The sequence below is a fragment of the Corapipo altera genome, unplaced genomic scaffold, assembly GCF_003945725.1.
Source record: "Corapipo altera isolate COAL_440 unplaced genomic scaffold, ASM394572v1 164, whole genome shotgun sequence".
NCBI lineage: Eukaryota > Metazoa > Chordata > Aves > Passeriformes > Pipridae > Corapipo > Corapipo altera.
The window spans coordinates 1,441,088-1,457,993 of record NW_020884969.1 but is presented as its reverse complement, the minus strand read 5'-3'; the positions used below and the strand labels follow the sequence as shown (position 1 = coordinate 1,457,993).

Sequence of the window (16,906 nt, the reverse complement as noted above, 5' to 3'; positions counted from 1 at the left end):
GTCTCTGAGCTCTCTGAGGATGTTGGCCAAATAATCCTTTTAATAGCTTTTGTGAGTTAAAAGGGTAGGTAACTGTCATAAGGCTAAATGATTGCATAGATTAATTTACTTGTGGCCGAAAGAAATCAATTGTAATTTAAATTTTTGTCTCTGGACTGATGACACCACCAGACTTTCTCCTGAGGAATGTACCACGTGCACTGAAGTCTGTGAGTCTCTGTGGGTCTGGAATAGTGACAGGTTATCCAGAATAATGGGATTGAGTCTCTTTGCCTTTCACAGACATCTCTAATTTGTCTTTTCCTTGTGTCTTACAGAATGGTGAATAACACTGAAGACCCTCAAGAGGCTTTATAACGTCCCATCCCCATGTAAAGTATGCTCAGAACTTTTCCAGTAGTGTAAGTACAAGCTGAAGAAGCCCAGAACAATTAAGATCATTTGATGGTATTTTTTTCTGTTAATTTGTCTAAAAAGAGCAGAGAAATGGTTACAATGATTATGAGCAATTGGCTGGAGAGTTCCACTCCTTTGGTGGAACAGTTAAACCAGGGAATAGTAAAATAACCAGACATTTAAATCAGGGAATAGTAACTTTTAATTGCTCACTTGATCTGGCTGATGTATTGTTTCTATTTCTACTTTTCTGTCTCTGAAAGAGAAAGAAAATCATGCAATTCTTTGAAACTTGGCCTTGATCAGAGAAAAATTAGTGTTAAAAGAGAGATCTTCATACATCTACTGAACATACTGGAGAGATACTAAAGGGATACCTGAGCTGGACAAGAGTTTAGCACCACTCCACACTTGGCAAAAGGGATGAGAACACCATCATAATTCAGTGTTATATGGCAAAGGCAGAAAACCTGGGGCACCTCACCTCACCTTAGAATTGGATGGGCTATTCCAAGCAGTGTCTTGAATCCCAGGTGGAATTGAAGTTGTCCAAATCTCATCCTTGAAGCCTGTCAATTTTTTTATTTTTTAAATCACTTCTGTCATCAATCTTCAGTGTAATTGGTCTCCATTCTGTTTCTTCAGTAAATAAGCAAATGGATTCAATTGTTGAAGCTGAAAGGCTGAAAGGAAAGGCTTGACCTGTCCCTGTGCTGTCCCTCAGCTCCCACTGGCCAGTTCTGGTTCGCTGTTCCCAGTGTCCCTCTTGTTGGCACGACCAAATGCTCGTCCCCAGCAATCAGATTCCTGAGATACTTTGACCTCTTGGCTTTGGATTGTTCCTTCTGTCAGACTGAGCTGGGAAGAGAAACCAGGTCTGCAGAATAGGTGGGAAGGGACTGGGCTGCTGTGAATGCAGCCACATTTTCCCAGATGGATTATTTCAAGGATGAAGATTTATCCTTGTCATAGTGCAAGTGGCAGTGCAGTCACAGGCTTCTGTAGAGGGAGGCACAGCAAAAATAAGACTGCCAGGGATTTTTTGTTGGAAACCAAACTCCAATGGATTTCAAAAAGACTTCTTGATACAGCCCTTAATTAGTTATTTTCTGTTGCTGGTGGCTTTAGTCTTCTGTTCAAAACTAGTGGTTTCCTGCTTTGTTGCCAGTCCCTTGAGCTGGAAATGTGTTGGATTTCAGTATTAAAATCACCACTTGAAATTGTAAAAATCTAATTCACAGCAGGAGAGGATTCAGGAGGTAAGGCCACGTTGCCTTGTGCATCCTCATTGTTCTGGTAATCCAGAGTTTGCAGAGGGATCTCAGATCACTTTGTGTGAGCACAGGGACAGTCTGACAGCTTTGACTTTGTGTCAGGCTTTCACCATAAATTTCCCAAGTGGTGAGTTTGCTGTGCTTTGATTTCAGTCCTGTTCTGCCCCTGTGCAGTTTTCTGCCCTGTTCATCAGCTGCCACCTCCCAGCAGAGCAACAGCAGCACCTTTTATTTATTCCAGTGTATGTGCAGTTAATAATGCGGTGGAAGTAGAGGTGAACAATTTTTGACTGAGGGGAAACCAGGATGAACCTATTTGGAGGGGATTAGAGAGTATTAAATTAGAGCAAATGGGCCAAGATGACCCATTAAGGTATAAAATTTCCAGATTAGATCATAGATATCTTTAAAAAAAGGGTAAGTGGGATCGAGAAGTGGAAAGAAAAAAATGGAGCCTTAAAAAAAATTTAAAAGTTTGAACTTAAATTCTGAATAAGGTAAAGATTGAACAGTTAAAACTACTGGTAAGGGAGGTAAGGGAGGAGTTGGGTTATCCCTACACACAGAACAGCCAAGTAGGAACCTGGCTGCAGTTACTATTTCTCCTGCCTAATTTTTGTCCACAGCTGGATGAGAGTCAGTACTTGAGAGGAGTTTGGGCATAGTGTGAGCACAGAACTCTTGATTTTGGTCTCACAAGAATTTGTCATTTATCTGAAACTAAGCCCTGTAGCCAACGCAAGTTTCTCTCTCTTGGGTTCTCCATAAATATAATGGGAGTAATTTTTTGTGCTTCGTGGGCTCATGGCAGTACTGAGTCATTAAGATGTGTTAGGAGTGAGCTGTGACCATCAGGATGTTTTGCATCCCTCAAAATACGAGTTCTGAGGGAACCAGGCAGTTGCAACGTCGTCACCTGAAGTTTACCTGAATTATCAGGCTGGTGCTTGTGAATCTTAATTGCCAGCAATGACAGGGCTGTCTGGGGAGTGAATAAAAGCCTTCAGAGTGGGAAGAGAATCAGAGTGAGTAATGCAGATGGAAAAGGACTGGGTTGAAGCCTTGTCATCATTTAGGGAAAACAACAGAAGGAGAAAAACCGAGGATGTGGATGCTCCCAAGCCAGGGCACGCTGAAGGGCAGGCACTGGAGTTACAGTGGCTTAGAAAACAAAATCACAGGTTGAGCTGTAACTGTCCAGTGCCCTTGAAATGTGGCACAAACCACGTTAATTAAACTTGGGAGAAAGAGGACTCAGCTCATTTTCTCTTTTTGTCTTGCTTGAAAAGGTATCCTGTAAATAGTTGGTGGCTGTAGGAATATTCAGTTGGCTTTTTAAGCTTCCTTAGCTGAAACAATGCCCTGCCTGAGCCTGTGGTTTTACTTTAGGATAAACCAGATGAGTTAATTCATGATTTCACAGCCACTCTGAAAGGGTCCTTAAAAAAAAATAAAAAAATCTTATTGAACGGAAAAATTTCTTCCCCAAAATTTCTTCCAGTGATGGATTCCCCTCCCTGGAGGGATTTAAAAGCCCTGTGGATGTGGCAATTGGGGACGTGGGTCAGTGGTGGCCATGGCTGTGTAGGATGTAGATGGGTCTTCTCTATGTCATGCAAGGGGAAATTTCCCTAGTTCAGGTCTGGACAACACAAAAAATTGTTGCTTTAAGAGCATTAATTAGGACATTTGTTTCTTTCTGAAGTGCTTTTAACTAAAATAAAACTCTAATATGGAGGCAGCTGTGGCCAAAAGCCCATGTTTTTGCCATTATGATTTCTATTCTTCAAGGAGACACCGTTATCTATTCCTGAGTTGTTCTCCAAGTGGAGTCTCTGTCCTCATTAAGGCTGTGCCAGTGAAACTACACTTGCAAACTGTTTTTCTAGTGGAAAATTATTTGCTTTGTAGTTAAGCACAAAATCAGGAGTAGGTGAGGTTCAGCTGTTTGCTGGGTTTCCATTTTAGTTTTCTGAAACAAGAAATTTCTCTTTTAAGGAAGTGTTTTGGTTGTTCCTGCTGGAGATGGATCCTGAGGGAGAATGAAGGGGCCTGAAATACTTCAGGATATCTCTTTTCCTTCCTATGTGGAAGAGGTGATGGAAATCCTGGTGATGGCCTTGCTTGAAACTTGTCCTACACCTTGTCGTGTCTGGTGCTGTAGATGGATCCTGTAGGATGGCTTTGAAAAAACACTCAGAGTTTGGCCAGACACTGGCTCTACCTTCTTGCAGAATTCCTGTGGGACTTTGAACAAGTCATTTGGACTTGTCTGAAGTCCAGCCCCTCTCTGGGAGCTCTTGGTTGCAAAAATTAGTGTAGTTTTACTTCTCTGCCTCGCAGGGATCTTCTGCAGGAAGATGTGTTTTAAGTATTTAGATACTCCAGCTGGCAGAGTTAATGGAGAAGAGTTTGGAGATCCTGTCTGGATTTTAGTAAAGGATTGGTCAAGTTTTAAGTGAAGTGAAGGAGGCAGAACACAGCACTACGCCTGTGATCTTGACAGCTGAAAATATGTGACTTATCAAACAGTCCTGGAATGGTTTGGGTGGGAAGGGACCTTCAAGCTCATCTCATTCCATCCCCTGCCATGGGCAGGGACACCTTGCACTAGACCAGGTTGCTCCAAAACTCATCCAGCCTGGCCTGGAACACTTCCAGAAGTGGGGCCAGTCTGGTGTTTAGGTCAGGCCCACATTTCAGTTTTATTGTCCTTGACTCTTTGTGTTTTTTCACGTGGGTTAAAGGCAGTATTTCAGTGTGTTGGTGAGATTTGCTGTAATTCAAGCACACAAGTCCTGCCCTGATTCTGTTACAGAGCTGATATATCCAAAGTTTAGTCTTTGGCTCCCGAATCCAAGAGCTCCTCCTTGCTCTTGGCACAGGTTTGGGCTTTGGGCCCTGGTTCAGCACTCAGCTGCCACCACAGCTTTTCTCTCTGTTTGTTAGTCCTTCTGATCCCTCAATCTGCCCTTGAATCCAGCCTCAGAGTTTGAATTCCTGCCTTGTTGCTGTAGAATTGCAACAATAGCAGGAAACCCAGATTTTGGAAGTGGGGAAGGTTAGGGTTAGACAGATAAGGTGTCAGTGTGAATCAGTCTGTGCCTCGAGAAGAATTCAGAAGTGTCTGGCTGCAAGCCCTGTGCTTAGTCAGAGGTCAGTCCCTTTTGTAAGACTTGGATTATGATGATAATTGGCATTTATATTGTATTTTTGCCTTGTAAGATCAATCTCAAGTTCTCTCTCTCTTTCCCAAAGATGTAGAGCAGAGTGAGTTACTCACCCGAGCGGAATCAGCGGCAAAACCGCTGGGGTTTGCTCACTGTCAGTAAAAAAACCTTATCAGCAGAGAATTTCAGAGACTGGGGTGGGGAAGAACAGCTTGTGTAGAAGTGGTGACTGTGGGTTTGGGGCTCTTTAACCGGCTGAGGATCTCAGAGCCTCCTGGAGGAATGATATGTTGATATTCCGCTCCCAGCTCTGCCTCCCCTAATTTGTGGAGCGGGGAGTGTTTGATTACGCCGGATTTATTTTCAGAAGTTTCAGGCTGCTCTTATTAATTGTCCCCGTTCTGCTGGAAAGCGAGTGGCAGAGCTCTGCATTCCCGAGCCGGTGTTTTGCATTCCTAAACAGACCCTGTGACGCTGAACCTCCACGGATCAGCTTGGAGCCTGATTTCCCTCCTCGCTGCAGCGCGAGGCTTTCATTTCCCTGGGATGAGAGCAGTCATTACAGGGATTACATTTTGTTTGTGAATCAGGGTGAATGGGAGTAGAGTCCTTTTTGAAAATCAGAGCCCAGAGATGCCACTGCAGGAGATGATTATGGGAACATATGGATAAGTCTGTGTGTTCACTGACATGATGAGCACTTCAGGCCTGAGGTTTTTTCCTCTCTTGAAAGCTGGTACAACTCCACTGAAAACACTGGAGTTGCAGCTGATGGGTGTAAGTGATGAGTCAGATCCTTAATCCTTTGTTGCTCCCCAGAATTCGTGGCATCACCTCCTGTTTTAAGGGCAGCTTCGCTTAATATGGTGCAAAGGTGCAAAGGTTTGGGCTTTCCTGAAATATTTGTGTTGGCTGTGAATCATAAAATCACACAATGGTTTGGGTTGAGGAGACCTTAAAGATCATCTCATTCCAACCCCCCTGCCATGACAGGGATGCCACTCAGTGGATCAGGCTGCTCCAAGCCCCATCTAACCTGGCCTTGAAGACTTCCAGGGATGGGGCAGCCACAGCTTATCTGAGCAACCTGTGCCAGGGTCTCACCACCCTCTGAATTAAAGGAGATTCACTTGTTCAGTAAGAACAAAAAAGGCCAAAGCTTAAATTTCAGAAGGCTGGGTAGTGTTATGACCCTAAATGTCCCAACTGTCTTCCAGCAGTGCCTTAGGGCTGCACTGGAAGGATCACAATCTTTGACTCTGAACGTGTGTGCAGCGTTTATTTTGTGATACATGTCAGCAGCTCTGTTTGTGCAACAGCTGGAGCTCAATTAAGGTCATTGTCGTGAGCATCTTGTAAGAACCAGCTACATCCTTTGGGATGGGTAAAGCTGGGTGAGATATAAGGCCAGGTTGAATGGGGCCCTGAGCAACCTCACCTAGTGAGTGGCATCCCTGGGGCTGGAACGAGATGATCTTCAAGGTCCCTTCCGACCCAAACCATTCTGAGATCCTGTGTGGAAAAGGAAGGAGCACTGAATTAAACTTTACTTGGGTCCTTGGATCTTGTAAATATATTTGGAGAGAGAAACAAGCTTGCATAACATAAAACATGGTTTAAAAATCAACAGAATGGGCAGCTGGAGGTGAAGTTTCTTTGCAGTCCCTGGTTATGATCAGAAGCTTTCGGAGCGGTGCTTCCTGTGGTGAATTAGGTGGTTGGATGTCAGACTGGTTGATTAGCAAGTTATATTGCTTTGGGAATAGCAATGCCATCCTTAATACCCATTTTTGCCTCCTGCCTGGATCAGACCTCACAGAGAAGGGGTCCTGCCCTGTGCCATATATCAGAGAAGGGTAGAAGTTGGCATCTCTCCCCGTCCTCTTCGCCCCAGTTGATGGGACTTTATCAGAATCATTCTTAAACCAATTACCAGACTTAGGATCCTGTTCTGAACGCTTTGGCTCTTGCCCACATCCATATTATGCAGATTATATCAAACACAGGTCTTATATCAAAAAGCACAACTGGTTTTGTAAGTCTTGAGCTTTGCTTATTAGATAAAGCAGTGAATTTTAATGGAAGTTACAGAAGGACCTCTGCAGAAGAGCATCTCCTCAGTGATGCTGGAGTACTTCCTACTCATCTACAGCGAGTAGAAGAGTGGAAAAAGTGATTTCTTGTGATCATTAAAGAGTCCAGAGCCATTTTCTCAAGTGTTAGAGGTGTTAAGGCTGGTGTCTGGCCTTATTCCCAAACGGGTAATTGAATTGCTTTGAACTTCTGCAAGTTCAATTGGACATGGACTTAGCTCGTAGCTGTTTTTATGGGATTATTCTGCTGTGTTCCATCATCTAGAAAGTTAAGTGCTGGGTAAATGATTCCTGTGTCTGCGTGGGCTGGGGCTGTGAGAGCAGGTGAGAAACCCTTGATGTGTTTGTCCTTACTTTCCTCTGAGAGATGCAGGAAAATAAGGGAAGAGAAAACGTCTGTGTCTGGCCATGTGCCCCTACTCGAGATCAGGACTGTCAGAGCAGGGGAGCCCGATATCTAAAGGGTGAAATTAATAAAAAAAGAGGGTGAAATTCATTAAAAAAATCGGGTAAATGAATCTTGGTGGGATGACAAGGAAAAACAAAGCATTTGAGAGCCCCTAAACAGCCTCTGCTCCTTGAAGTCCCTTTAGAAGTGAAGGAGTGAAGCTGCATCTGGTTGAGACCTGCTGGATATTTTCTATCTGTGGATTTGGGAGGGCTAATAAATTCTTTTTTTATTTAGCCTCTTATACTTCTCCCTTCAATCTGATATTCAGGTACCTCATGTTCCTCATGAAGGTTTAATGCTTTAGAAGTAGCAAGAGGCAGTGAGTGGGATTGGACCCATTTTCCCATCTTCCTTGGGGCGTGACTGCCAACTTAATGTAAGGAATGTAAATAAGTTTGATACTTTCAGGTACCTTTTTTTTTTACCTTTTTTTTTTTTTTTTCTGTAAGGACCTAAAAAACCTTCATTTTAAGGGCAGGATTCATTTGTTAAAAAATCAGTCACTTGAATTTCGAGCTGAATCAGTCTTTTGCAGGGGTCTTACTTGCAGAATTTCAGACAGGAAAAAAAAACACATGGCCATTCTCTGGTGGTTGGTTCTGTTTTCCAGGTATCTCCCCAAGGAAATTTGACAGCCCATGGTGAGAATTTTGCTGTCTGATCAGCAGATAAAGCATGTGATTATACACGGAGATCTGCTGATGTAGAGGATATTCTGCTCCACCAGCAGCAGAGTTTGCCTGCAGCAAAGCTGTTGGTCCATGGTCTGTGTTCTCAGGGAAAGTATTTGCCATCTTTATTTTCTCCTGCACCCCCCAGTCGTTCTGCTTGTCTCTGTTTCGTTTTAATCCTCGTTACTTTTGCAGTTGATTGTATTTCACAAGGAAAAAGAGGGGCAAACAAATTGAATTATAGGCAGCCAGAGGAGCGCAGGAGGATAAGAGGCTCTTCCAGCAGTGTGTGGGGGATGAAGTGGTGGAGAATATCCACTCATTAATGAAATTGTGATGATTCTAAAACGTCTGATTTACTTAACTACTTTGTAAATTGATCTTTAAACAGGGTGAGTTTATTAAAATATTTCAAAAAGAGAAAGTAACTGAAGCCCTGCTGGAGTACAGTTTGAAAAAGTGTTGCTGTAGTTACTCATTAAAAAGTCGTAGATAGTTGGCAATGTTGGAACATGTTCAGTAATTCCACGTTTTGCAATATTTGTTTGGGGTTTTTTAATGGAAAATTCCAAGTTCCTGCAGTTGTTTTAAATGCATAAAAGCCACTCCAGGTGTTTTAAATACATAAAAGCATTATTTCTAGATCTCATGGTTGGATATAAAAGCACGTGAAAATGGGAATTGGAGTCTCAAATCAGGTAGAGCAATAAAAAGTGTGTCTGATGCAATATATGCTGAGTATGTAAATATAAGCAAGGCAGTTTGGACATCTGTATATGACATTAGTGAGATCAGCAGGGACATACTCTGATTTTGGTGTTCTTATCTTTTTAGCATTGAGAAATTTCCCAGAAGTTCCCTAAAGGGGTTGGAGGGCTGGAAGAATATTTTGCATGGACAGACAGACAGATCATTGATGTTAGTTCAGGGTTGGTTTTTTTTCAAATTTTCCAATAATTGTGTTAAACACAGGGTAAGGACCTGACTTTGACAGTGAGTTTGTTGCTCTTAGATGACTTTCTGAACAAGATTCTGAGACACAAGTTAGAAATCACTGAATATCTTATTTTTAGGGTACAGGGTGGCCTTGTCCAGCAGCCTTTGCATGCCTGTGAATTGAAATTCCTGCACATGCACATCCCTGCTGCATCAAAGTGGGACAAATTGAGGCCAGAGCACTTTCCCCCATCCAGCCACATGCGACAGAAGGTCACCCAGTGCTCGTGCATCTGAGAACACTGCAGTTCATTAGCTGTAATTCACTAAAGGATACTTGGGATTCACTAAATGATTATGTGTAATTCACTAAAGGAGATTAATTTGGCCTGGGAACCCAGATCCAGAAGCTGAGCCCTGGCACTTTTCAGACAAATTAGGAATCACACCCAGATTTCAAAGGGAATCACTGACCACGGCCACCAACTGCTGCAGGAGAGTGGGGAGGCCCTGGCACAGCTTTCCCAGAGAAGCTGTGGCTGCCTCTGGATCCCTGGAAGTGTCCAAGGCCAGATTGGACAGGGCTTGGAGCAACATGGGATAGTGGAAAGTGTCCCTGCCCATGACAGGGGGTGGAACTGGATGATCTTTAAGGTCCCTTCAACCCAAACCATTCTGTAATTCCGTGACTGTGTGAAATAAGTTCTGTGTTGCTGGACATTTTTGAACCATCTGGAAGGTCTTGTTTCTGTCAGATATGAGTTTTTTCGTTCACAGGGCTAGAAGGACAAAAGTTCTGGGTTTCTACATCTGTGACAAATGGCAGATTAAACTGAATAATACATGTTTTAGTATTAAACCTTGAAGAGTCTGTAAAGTAGGAATTTTGAGTAGAGGTAATTCTGGATGGAGGCTCTGGCTCATTAAATTCTCCAGTTCAACCAAGTACTTGAACACATGAAACTTGATGTTGGCAGATAAATGATTCAGGAAATGGTGACATTAGAAATACAGGTAAGAAATGCCCAAACCAGGTTTATCTCTAAGGAAAGGCGAGTTAACATTTCCAGTGAAAACTACCTCAAGGCCAGATGTTTAAAGAAATTTTTTTTGTTTGAAAATGAGCTGTCACAGGGCCTTGCGGGCTGTGATGAGTCAGTAAGTCAGTGTGACACTTCTCCCAAAACTTGGAGGAAAAGATTGAGCAGCCCTGCCTCCCCCAGAGGCCAAAGCTAGAACACAGAACACAGTGTCTGCTTCCAAATGCTCCTTGTCAAGTTGGGAACGCCTCAAGTCTGAGATGCCACTTCCAAATTGTGATTGTTACGATTCCAGTCAGTTGCTGGTCCATTCCTGCACTGCCTGCCCTGCCCTTCTTGAGCTGAATAATTTGGGTACTTGTCTTCTCAAATTTAAAATGGCCTGAATGGTTCCAGTAATCAGTTGTCCAAAGGACAGCACATTCCCGTTGGAGCCAAGCACTTATATGGATGTGGTCCGTCTGTCTTCTCAGTCATTTTCTTGGATGGGAGTCATCCCCTTGCCTTGTCCTCCTTCTTCCTTCTCCCTTGGATGGGAGTCATCCCCTTGCCATGTTCTCCTGCTTCCTTCTCCCTTGGATGGGAGTCATCCCCTTGCCGTGTCCTCCTGCTTCCTTCTCCCTTCAGTGGGAGTCATCCCCTTGCCTTGTCCTCCTACTTCCTTCTCCCTTGGATGGGAGTCATCCCCTTGCCTTGTCCTCCTGCTTCCTTCTCCCTTGGATGGGAGTCATCCCCTTACCTTGTCCTCCTGCTTCCTTCTCCCTTGGATGGGAGTCATCCCCTTGCCTTTTCCTCCTGCTTCCTTCTCCTTTGGATGGGAGTCGTCCCCTTGCTGTGTCCTCCTGCTTCCTTCTCCCTTCAGTGGGAGTCATCCCCTGCCTTGTCCTCCTGCTTCCTTCTCCCATGAAACAATGAAAGGGGTTCAGTAGTTGATGGATGAGGCCAAAGATGGGACCATCTCCTCCTTTCCCTATTTCCCGGGCTGCAAAAGGCATTTTTGTGGATTTGTGCATCCTGGGTGTGTAGGACCATGTCTGTACAGTTACACTCCAACTCCAGCTCTACTTAGCAAGCCAGTTCTCAGTGTTCTTCAGCCCATATTACAGATCTCTAATCATCCTGTGTCTCCTGTTGGGAACTTCTTTGTGCCAGTACAAAAATGGACATGAGGAGTCATCTTCAAAATCCATGGACAGGAATAGGCAGCCCTGTCCCTGGAAGGTCCCACAGCCATCATCCCTCTCTTGGTTTTCACAGGGTCCTTGGAATCCTTATTTGACTTTTCTGAGTGCTGACAGGGATGGTGCATTAGCTCTGTCACGTCTCCTGGAGTTTGAGTGATCTCCTCACCCAGCTCTCCTGCAGGAATGGTAATAAACCCTTGACTCATAAGAAGATTCACGAGAAGGATGGAAAATGCCTTGTTCTCCTTGCCAAGTTCTGTCTGCCCTCCATCTGCCATCCCTTCTTCTCAAGATCTAGAGCTCTGAAGGAGGTGATCTTGTTGTTTGTGTGCCAGTTGGATCTGTAGTGAGGAGACTTAGGAAAGAAAAGAGATTGAGGGAGCATATTGTGACTTTTTTCGGTTCCATGTCTGGGCTTTGCAGCAAATCCATGTTCATTGTTCTGGCACCTTGGGAAGTTTAGGAGTTAAAAATGCTTTTGATGAGCCACCAGGATGATTGAGTTACATGAGAGGGCTGCCTTTGGAGGGGAAAAGGCTGAAGACTTATTTCTTTAAATGAAAGCTCAGGAGTAATTGGATGTGCTGCACTTTCCTTGTCAGGGCAGGCGATCCGTGACAGCGTTCCAGGTTCAAAAGTTCCCAACTTCAGAAATCCAGCTTCAGAAACGGGACTTCAGTCAAATCAACTTAGGTCCTACAGGCCACTAGAATTTCCGTTAGGTGTGTTTTTATCTTCTTTTCTTTTTTTTTTTTTCAAGGTTGCAGCAAAAGTTAGGGCAACTTGAACTCTTTGTAGTTAAGATTTGAAAGAGTCGAGACTGATAAATCTCACGTCACAGCCAGTTAAAACTTCTGCAGAAAAACTCAACCACTGGCTTCGGCTGAACAGTTTTGGAATGTGGGATTTTTGCCTGGTGGGTAAATGGGGGCAAAATTTTGTGTGAAATCAAGTTGCAGCCTTAATAACTGAGCAACCACTGTCTCTGCAGCAGCGGTTTGTCCAAAGCAAAAGGGTACAAACTGCAGGTGTAGGGAATGCCAGGAGAAGAGGGAAATGCTGTTGGAGCACTCCAAAGAAAACGAGCCCTTTGTGAGCCTGGCATTTTTGGGAGATTGCCTGCTGAGGTGGTTTGGAGGTGCACTTTTGTGCTGCCAGTTCTGTCGTGTGTGTGTCTTAAAGTCTTGGACCGCGATTGATCTTTGAGGCACGTAAAGTACTTCCCGTGTGCCGCAGTTGACCTGCTTTCCCTCATTTTCAGCCTGCTGGAAACCATGTCTCACTACACGGACGAGCCAAGATTTACCATAGAGCAGATAGACCTTCTGCAGCGCCTGAGACGCACGGGAATGACCAGGCATGAGATCCTCCACGCTCTGGAAACCTTGGATCGCCTCGACCAAGAGCATAGCGACAAATTCGGGAGAAGGTCTGGCTACGGGGGCGGTTCCTACGGCAACAGCACCAACAATGTGCCGGCCTCCTCCTCCACGGCCACAGCCTCCACGCAGACCCAGCATTGTGGGATGTCCCCCTCGCCCAGCAACAGTTACGACACCTCCCCGCAGCCTTGCACTACTAATCAGAACGGGAGGGAGAGTAACGACAGGTTGTCCGCCTTCAACGGGAAGATGTCGCCCACCCGGTACCCCCTGGCCAACAGCCTGGCCCAGAGGTCCTACAGCTTCGAGGCCTCCGAGGAGGACCTGGACATCGACGACAAGGTGGAGGAGCTGATGAGGTTAGTGGAGGTCTTGTCGCTTGGATCTGTAGTGGGGAGACTTAGGAGAGAGAAGAGGTTAAGGGAGCGTGTTGGGATTTTTTTTCAGTTCCGTTTCTGGGCTTTGCAGCAAATCCGCGTTCGTTGTTCTGGCACCTTGGGAAGTTCGGGAGTTAAAAATGCTTTTGATGAGCCACCACGGAGTTTGGAAGGGCAGAGTGAGAAGTGCCTCAGAGGAGATGTGTGTGTTGGAGGAGCGCTGTGGTAGCCATAGAGGGTGGGAAAACACTGACCCACGTCGCCCAGAGAGGTGGTGGATGCCCCATCGCTCCAAACATTCAAGGTCGAGTTGGTCTGAACTCTCAGCAACCTGATCTAACTGAAGATATCTCTGTTTATTGCAGGCCTTTAAAGGTCTCTTCCAAAGCCCAAACCATTCCATGGGGATTCAATGATTATCAGGAGAGCAGGAGCTGCTTCAGATCTGTTCCCTGCCAGTTCCCCAAGGGTCACTATGCCAGAACCTCTCACCTGCCTCTCAGCCTTGTGCAGGCAGCCCCTGGCCCTGTGGGTATCCCACAGTTTTGCTATTGGAATATTTTTGCCCATGCTGTGTCAAAAAGTGGGATTGCACTGATTTTCCACCCTGCTTTTATTCAGAAGAATTCTTACTGGATGTCCACTCCCATGACTCCTCCTCTACTGCTTCATACCCCTTGTAATTCCTTCCATATAGAGGGAGAGTAGGGAATCCTGCTTGGATTGGTCAGTGCTTTCCAGTGGGATCTGCAGAGGATGGATGTTTCCTGTTTGTAATTTGTGGCAGGGATTTGCAGAGGCTGCAGGGTGGTGTAGGGAAATGCAAACAGTAAAGAAGAACAGAAGTTTTCAGTCAGAGCCAGTTGTTGGGTTTTTTCCCCAGCCTGACCTTTCTTTACTTCTGGCAGCTTCTTTTTCAGGCAGAGATGAAAGGAGGGGATTATACTCCTGAGGATGAAAGTCGGAGTCAGTGGGCTTTGAGAGCACAAAAAAAATAAGAGGAAAGGCCAAATGTCTCAAAACAATTTTGGTCATAATGTTGGACTATCTTTTTCCCTCACCCCGAAATTACAACATTCACAAAGTACCTGTGTGAGAACTGGGGTTTGTAAGCTCCAGGATGGGAATATGTTTGGAGATTCAGGGTAAAGGTGTGGCTTTTGAGGGAGAGGATTAGAGATGAGCAGTGAGAAAAGCTGATCACCCTCATTCCCTACTGGATGATGGAAGGTGGGTGCAGCAGAGAGCCAGGTTCCCATGGCTGAGGTTTAATCATCCCATTGAGTTTTGGGTTCCTATGCAATAAGTCTCAGGTAATGCTTTTAGTGCTTATTTAAACCGAAATTATGTTTATTTGCAGGCATATGGAAGATGAGTGTTGGGTACAGAAATAAAAATGAACCCACAACATGGCATTTATTTTGCATTTAGATTTGCAAGCTCGAGTCTGCCTTGAATGCTGCTGTGAGGGGAGAAGGGAAATGACCAAATAATAAAGCCTAATAAAGGCTGGTTTTAATTGTCTGCCCTTTTCAGGAAGGGAGAGAGGAAGAGAAAGGCAAAATATGTGTTTAATGCAATTGAAATTTGCTGTATATCACAGTCCCTATGCAACTCCCAATTTATTTGCTTTTTAGCACAGTTTTAGCCCCTTCTGAGCTACTCATGCAGACCTTGTAAAAATCATACAAATACCTCAGTTCATTCAGTGCAAAATCAGGACTAAAGCAGAGGAGTAAGGGGGTTCAGTGAGGGGGCAGAGGTTGCAAAATCTCTTTTCCTTCAGATCTTTTCCTTGAAAGGCTGGAGGGGAGGTTGATGTGTGCAAATTCATTTGGGTAACTAACCATGCAGCCCCTGCTATCCTTTATTTTTTATTTTTTGTGCCTCATTTTTATGGCTGAGGTTTTTATGCTGGTGTGAGAGATTTATTCATCCCTGTGTAATGAAACTTTGTACATTCCATATGGCAGTGCTGCACCTAATATGAATTATATGGGACATGAGTCATCCATTCTCCTGCTCCTGTACTCGGATCAGACGTGACACTTGTTAAAAGAAGTGTCCATTGCTGAGGCACTTGGACTGTTTGGATGCCAGCCTTCCCTACTCCTGATCCCCTAAATAAAGGAAATAAAGCCATTTTCCACCTTCATGGTGCACTTTGGCCTGTCCCTCTTTTTGTGTGTCCTGTTGTTGTTTTGTTTTGGTAGGAGGGACAGCAGTGTGATAAAGGAGGAAATCAAAGCCTTCCTGGCCAACCGGAGAATCTCCCAAGCAGTTGTTGCACAGGTAACAGGTAAGAGCTCGGGGGGGGGGTCCTTTCTGAATTTTGGGAAGCTGTGTCTAAACTGCCTCTCAGAGCACGGTGCAGATGTTGGAATATCACTTGGCTTTCTGCATTGCAGTGCAGATCTGTCAGCTTAGTCATGATAATGTATGCCTTTGATTTAAGACCCATTGTCCTGCACATCATGGAACTTCCCCAGTGAATCACTTTTTTTTTCCCATTTTTTTTTCCTATGGCTTGTGCTTGGAGATTTTATTTTACAGCATTAAAATAAGCCTGAAGTTCTTATCTTAAAATGAAAACGGTTTTCCTTAATTCTTAAATTGTTTGTTGAGTGCAGCAAATAGATGCCTATCTGCATCTCTGTGTATGGAGAGGGAGAGAGATAATGTGCATTTATATTCTAAAAAGTATATGAATAGTCAGGAGATGCAGCTGTAACTGGTATCACTGCAACCAGGAGTAGGATTATGAGAGTTGGAAGTTTTCTCCATCACTTGCCTTTGAGTCACAGTTAAAATGAGATCTGAGTTTGAGGGGTGACCAGACCAGCTTTGATTTTACACAGAAGGAGGAGTAGTTGTGTTTGTACCCCTTGCCCTGAGCCTTCTCTCTTTCACATCCAGGATGAGTGAACACACTGCAGTGATATCCCACCTTCCCTGGGTGTGTTCCCAGAGCTTTACACAAAGAGTGACAGAGTCCTGCTGCTCCTCCATGGGGTGGGGGTGTTATTAGTTCTCCTTTACAGGCTCACACTGCTTATCCAGAACACTGTGGCTGGTGGCATCTTCAGAATCAGTTTGGTTGGAAAAACCCTCCGAGACCATCAAGTCCAACCATACTCCCAGCACTGCCAAGGCCACCACATGTCCCCAAGTGCCACATCCACACAGCTTTTAAATCCCTCCAGGGATGGGGACTCCCCCACTGCCCTGGGCAGCTTCTTTTCCATGAAGGAATTGTTCCCAATATCCAACCTAAACATGCCTTGGCACAGCTTGGGGCTATTTCTTCTTGTCCTGTCCCTTGTTCCCTGGGAGCAGAGCCCGACACCCCCCTGGCTCCCCCCTCCTGTCTGGGAGTTCAGAGAGAGAGAAGAGGTCCCTCCTGAGCCTCCTTTTCTCCAGGCTGAGCCCCCCCAACTCCCTCAGCCACTCTTGCTGCTCCAGCCCCTTCCCCAGCTCCATTCCCTTCCCTGGACTTGCTCAAGCCCCTCAATGTCTCAGGAGGAAAACTTGATAAAATCCCAAAGCTCAATCCCGTGTTACACCTCTAAGACTTAGTAATTTTTTAACCCAAGCTTGGATGAAGATCTTGAAATAGATAATTTTTAAGGTTCCTTGGTGACTGGAAATGCCAAATCAGCAGGAGGGAAGTTGTTCTCTTATATTTCCAGTATTTGAAATGTCATAAGAACCCATCTGTCTGGGAGCTCTGGATTTGCAGACAGTTGAGGTGGGCAGGCAGGAACAAGTGCTGGAACCACGGTGCCTGGAATTCCTTCCACATCTCTAACTCTTCTCTGTGATCTTGGGCAAAATTCCTTGTCCTTCCCTGGTTTCAATTTCATCTGGAAAATCATGAGATTAACATTTTGTGTAAATGTAAGGGATGTTTTCAGCCTTATCAGATGTTAGCG

General features: G+C 44.8%; 1 protein-coding gene across 11 annotated transcripts in view; it reads left to right on the top strand.

Moving 5' to 3' along the window:
• HMBOX1 (homeobox containing 1) overlaps window positions 1-16,906 on the top strand; it is a 112,611-nt gene that overhangs the window by 46,319 nt on the left and 49,386 nt on the right. For all 11 annotated transcript variants that reach the window (XM_027665075.1, XM_027665083.1, XM_027665080.1 and 8 more), the window contains 3 exons: window positions 318-401; window positions 12,477-12,956; window positions 15,188-15,273. In XM_027665075.1, the coding sequence (XP_027520876.1) occupies window positions 379-401; window positions 12,477-12,956; window positions 15,188-15,273 (589 nt within the window). In that variant the 5' untranslated portion in view covers window positions 318-378. Of the gene's footprint in view, window positions 1-317; window positions 402-12,476; window positions 12,957-15,187; window positions 15,274-16,906 lie in introns of those variants that run through there.